General features: G+C 37.3%; 1 protein-coding gene across 1 annotated transcript; it reads right to left on the bottom strand.

The window, feature by feature from the left end:
- Positions 1-619: 619 nt before the first annotated feature.
- On the bottom strand, positions 620-1,033 carry LOC147510082 (uncharacterized). Its single transcript, XM_086598003.1, has one exon. It carries the CDS (start codon positions 1,031-1,033, stop codon positions 620-622), a length of 414 nt encoding a protein of 137 aa, XP_086454129.1.
- Between the last annotated feature and the right edge of the window lie 3,601 nt (positions 1,034-4,634).

Below are 4,634 nucleotides of genomic sequence, written 5' to 3'. Positions count from 1 at the left end.
CTGCATCTCTTATCTCACCACCAAACCCATTAAATTCTTCAGTGATTGATCCATCTATATGGACTACAAACTCACATGGTTCTGGCTTAAACCATTTACACCAGATAGGGGCTCATGCCGTGAAAGAAGCTTGTATTCCTAACCTGTCGAGAAGTACTCTAGCAGCCACCATATCAGGGACTTCTTTCAACATTGTCTATAGATATAATTTCATATCCCGCTTCACCTTTTCACAGACTCGGTCTTCAATTTGCTGCTTCTGCTGAAACTTCCTTAAGTTCCTTTCAACCTAGATGGCTTATACGGTGGTGCATACAACAGTTCTAACAATTTCAGATTCCATAGTGGCATCTCTACAAATCCTCATAATGTTATACCACTCGGCAGTTGATGACTTAACTTGAGTGCTCAAGCCCAACCATCTTTTCACTCTCGCCCAAACACCTTTTGTATATGGACAATAAAAAAATAGATGCTTTGAGTGCTCCCTGGAAGAGTTGCAGAAACTACACGTAGATTGGGTAATAATTTTCTTCCTAACCAACCTATCCTGCGTTGGTAAACAATTCGCAAACAATTGCCAACCAGTGAAGGAGTGTTTAGGAACAACTAGCTTACCCTAAACCACTCTGTACCATTTGACTTTTGTTTTAGTCTGCTTGAGTGCCATGTATGTTGACTTGGCTGTGAAACGTCCTGAGATTGTTGGAGTCCAGATGACCTGGTCTTGCCTTAGCATAGAGTTCAACTCAGTATCCTCTATGCTCTTTTTTAGTTCACTCGCAGGCAGACTAATAACTAGTTGGTTCCATCTCCTATCAGTAATAAGATCACTAACAAGTGCATTTTTCGGAACCTGTAAGAGTTGAACTGCTTCCGGCCACTGAAGTAACGGGGTATCATGGCACCAAGGATCATGCCATACATAAGTCTGCTCTCCTTTCACTATCTGATGCCTTACTAGCTTCTGGGCAGCCTTCCGAAGCTTTAAGACATTCCTCCAGACCCACGAGCAATCAGCTAGACTTTTCATAGTCCAAAAGTGTTATTTTCTGACATGATGCTCAACAGACCACTTAACCCATAAAGAGTATTCATAACTTGCAATCTTCAAAACGAGGCCACAGTAGGCAACCTTGTTCCATGTCTTCAAATCTACTATCCCCAATCCACCATGATCTTTCCCAAGACGAATGAGAGAGTGGCTAGCAAGATGCATTTTGGGTGTCATCTCCGGACCAGCCCATAGGAATCTATTGCAAATCTTATCAATGTTGCTCAATGTTTTCTTGGGTAAAATGAAAGTTCGTGCCCAATAAACATGGAGAGAGGATAAAACTAACTGAATCCTACTATTCATGTTGTTTATTTGAATCCTACGAATAATGGGAAATTGGATATGCAAAGGAACAAGCTCATTTTCAAATAATATTTTCTCTCTAATCTTGATTCGGAGATAGTGAAATTGATATGTTTTAAAAAGAGTAGCGAAAAAAAATTGTCCAAAAATATATAAGAAGCCCGTCCATGGGCCAATTTAACCAATCTTTTTTACTTTACATCTAAGCATTGAATTAAGAATTTCATAACATAATTATTGATGTGAATTAGGGAGTTTCTATAAATGCCATTAGGGAATACTAGAATTGGGTCTAGCTAGTATTTTGAGGTTATTTAGTATAAGGGTATTTTTGGGTTATTATTAATTATGAATTTAGGGTGTTTTATTTGTTTTAGAAGTTATATTCCTATATAAGGAGTTGTATGCCTTTGCCCAAGTTAGTTTTTGGATTGAATTGAATTGATTTTAGTTGAGAATTCATAGAATTCGTTTCTTGGCAATTACGATTGCATCAAATTGGTATCAATAGCTAGATTTCACAGCTTCTATTGCCTTTGAAGGTCCTAGTTGATTTTTCTTATCCTTGAAGAAGATAAAAGAATTAGTGGAGAAAAATAATTACTTTCGCAACTCTATCAAAGGTATATCAATTGTTTTTTGTGTTTTTTTTTCTAAAAAAAAGATTTGAATTTTTTAGGGTTAAAAAAAACATGCATTACGTTCACATACTGTTCACCGCGACATTGTTCACTGTAAAAATAATTATTATTATTCTTATGGTGACGACAATTAGAGAACTTAATATGAAGTTTGAGGCATTAGAGAAGAGTGTGAATGATATAATTGAGAAAACATCTGGTTATGATGAGAAGTTCATTGCTTTGGAAAAAAAAATTGAGAAATTGAAAGTGGATTTGATGACTTCTCTCGATGAATGTTTTACCGAGTTACTAGATTTGTTGATAAATAGAAAAAAACCTCGTACATATAATTTGCCTCCTACCCTTATTGTGAATCGTCCTCCACCAACTGAGAATGAGTTGAAACCAAATGTTGATATTCCAAAGTTTACAAGTATCTTGGAACCTGAGGTTTGCCTTGAGTGGACTGCCATGATAGAGAATGTGTTTGCTTATCAAAATATGTCAGAAGATCGCAAGGTGTCTTGGGTTGCTACTGTAGGAACCGTTTTGGTTGCATCGAATGATTACAAACCGCGAAAACCCACGCGCAGCGGAATAATGGGCGTCCACGGTTTTGGATAGAAATCATACCTTTAGATCGGCTAAGATAACTTTGAGAATTCAAGCTCTATAAAATTAGCAATCTCTTGATCTTCTGTTGTATTCCTATCCTTAGAATGGACGTTGTGTGGGTAACGATCTACCAACCCTTTCTTTTCTTTCTGTCCATGCCTCTCTTTTTCACAGAATTTGGAATCAATTTTAGATCTACTTTTCTTGAGCAAAACCTTGGTAAAAAACGGCCAGAGAAAGAGGTTTCTATTTATAGGCTACAACAGGGACCGTGAGGAGAAATTAGGGTTAGATGATAAGAGCCCAAAACTGTAGTTTTAACCCTGTAACAGTTATACTTTTAGACCAATTATGTGAGTAATAATTAAGAGTTAATACTGATTACGTATTTTTATGCGTTTCAGGCTTCAAAGTCAATTATGTGCAGAAATGTGCCACTTTGATGAGATAAAGGAGCAATGGTTGGTTGCTAAGGAGTTCTGTGATTAAAGGCCAAGATTCAAGAAGACAAAGCCTTTCTAAGCCCGGTCAAAGCTAAAAAGTCAAAGTCAACGCGGGCAGAAACAACACACAAAGTTAGCAGAACTTCCGAAGGCCGTAGCTTTGGATTCAGACCTTGGAATTGGGTCTACCTTATGTCAAAACGACCGGCTCAGAAAGAGCTTTCCAATGGTCCAAGCCTTGGACCAATCAGAGGAGCAAAAGTGGACGAAAAGTCTGTCAAAGACAACTGTAGCTGAAGAGGCCTTTTTGGACTGAAAGAATTGGGTTTTGGGCCTGATTCTCTGGCCCAAAACATGGCTCCAAGCCCATGCACGATTTTTGGATCTGAAATATATAAAAACAAAAGCTTAGCTCTTTGTTAATGGTAGCTAGTTAGACCTAAAACTATAGATAATTCTAGATCTAGTTTTCATTAAATAAAATTAAGTTTAGTTCATTTCAATTCTTGTTTTAGATTAATCTTTAGAATCATTGTTCTTCAGTAGTTTGATTAATAAAATAGCTAGTTTGTCAATTTCGATTTTGTCATTTCAATTTATAGATCTAATTTTAATTCTTGTTGAGTATCATTTCTGAGTTGTTAAATTAGATTGAAGTATTGTTAGTTAAATTAGCCAAGTTAGAATTTTGGTATGATGTTTAGTTATAATTCAATGAGAAATAATGGTTTGATGAATCAAGGCTAAAACCCCCATTAGAGGGGTTGATGAAGCCTTGATGAAAACTTAGTTGTATAGTGTAGAGTCGTTGTAGAGTCTATTCCATTCTTGAAGGTCGTGTTTCGCCATGAGAATGGGTGGACGACCTCACATGCTAGTTATAATTGGTAGAAATGCCATGCTAATTAGGGATTAGAACGAGCAATTCTTACCGTAAGAACGTAAGAATTGGATTACAATAGTCTATGCTAGGTGATTAAGTTGGATTCGAGGTGAATTCACTTCCCCTCTAATTCTTTATCTAGATTCACATTTCAAGATTTAAGTAGCATTCCGTTATTCGTAACTTGTCAATTGAATCCACCCCATAGTATAGAATTCCCCTCGTAAATCTCTCACTAGACATAAGACTGATTAGTTAAGTAAGAAATCATTCCATGCTAAAGAACTAGGAGTGGAACGAATTTGTTACTTACTCCACTTTATTTCGATAGAATTGAGAGTAGAAAACTTGATAGCAATTAGTAAAAATAAGTTTTAGTTTACTTACGTTTTGAGTCCCATTAAACCCACCCACCCTTGTTTGATTCATACTGTGGTTGTCCATTTCAGCATTGAAAAGTTCCTCGAAAAATTACACGGAGCGCACCTGCGCCCAAACGCCTGGAACCCTGAGTGCGACCTACGCCCAAACCGAGCGCGACCCACGCTCAAACACTGTAACTTCGAAGTTTACACTGAACGCACCTGCGCCCAAAGTGAGCGCACCCGCGCCTTAAGCTGAATTTTGCCGGATTTCCATAGGTTTGTTTCGAACTTCGATTTTTTAAGTTTTTCAGTGTTCTAATTTGTTATATACACTGAACACGCGTA

Source organism: Coptis chinensis, chromosome 3, assembly GCF_015680905.1.
Source record: "Coptis chinensis isolate HL-2020 chromosome 3, ASM1568090v1, whole genome shotgun sequence".
Classification (NCBI taxonomy): Eukaryota; Viridiplantae; Streptophyta; class Magnoliopsida; order Ranunculales; family Ranunculaceae; genus Coptis; species Coptis chinensis.
Note: the sequence above shows the minus strand (reverse complement) of the source record. Positions and strands in the feature narration are given on the sequence as shown.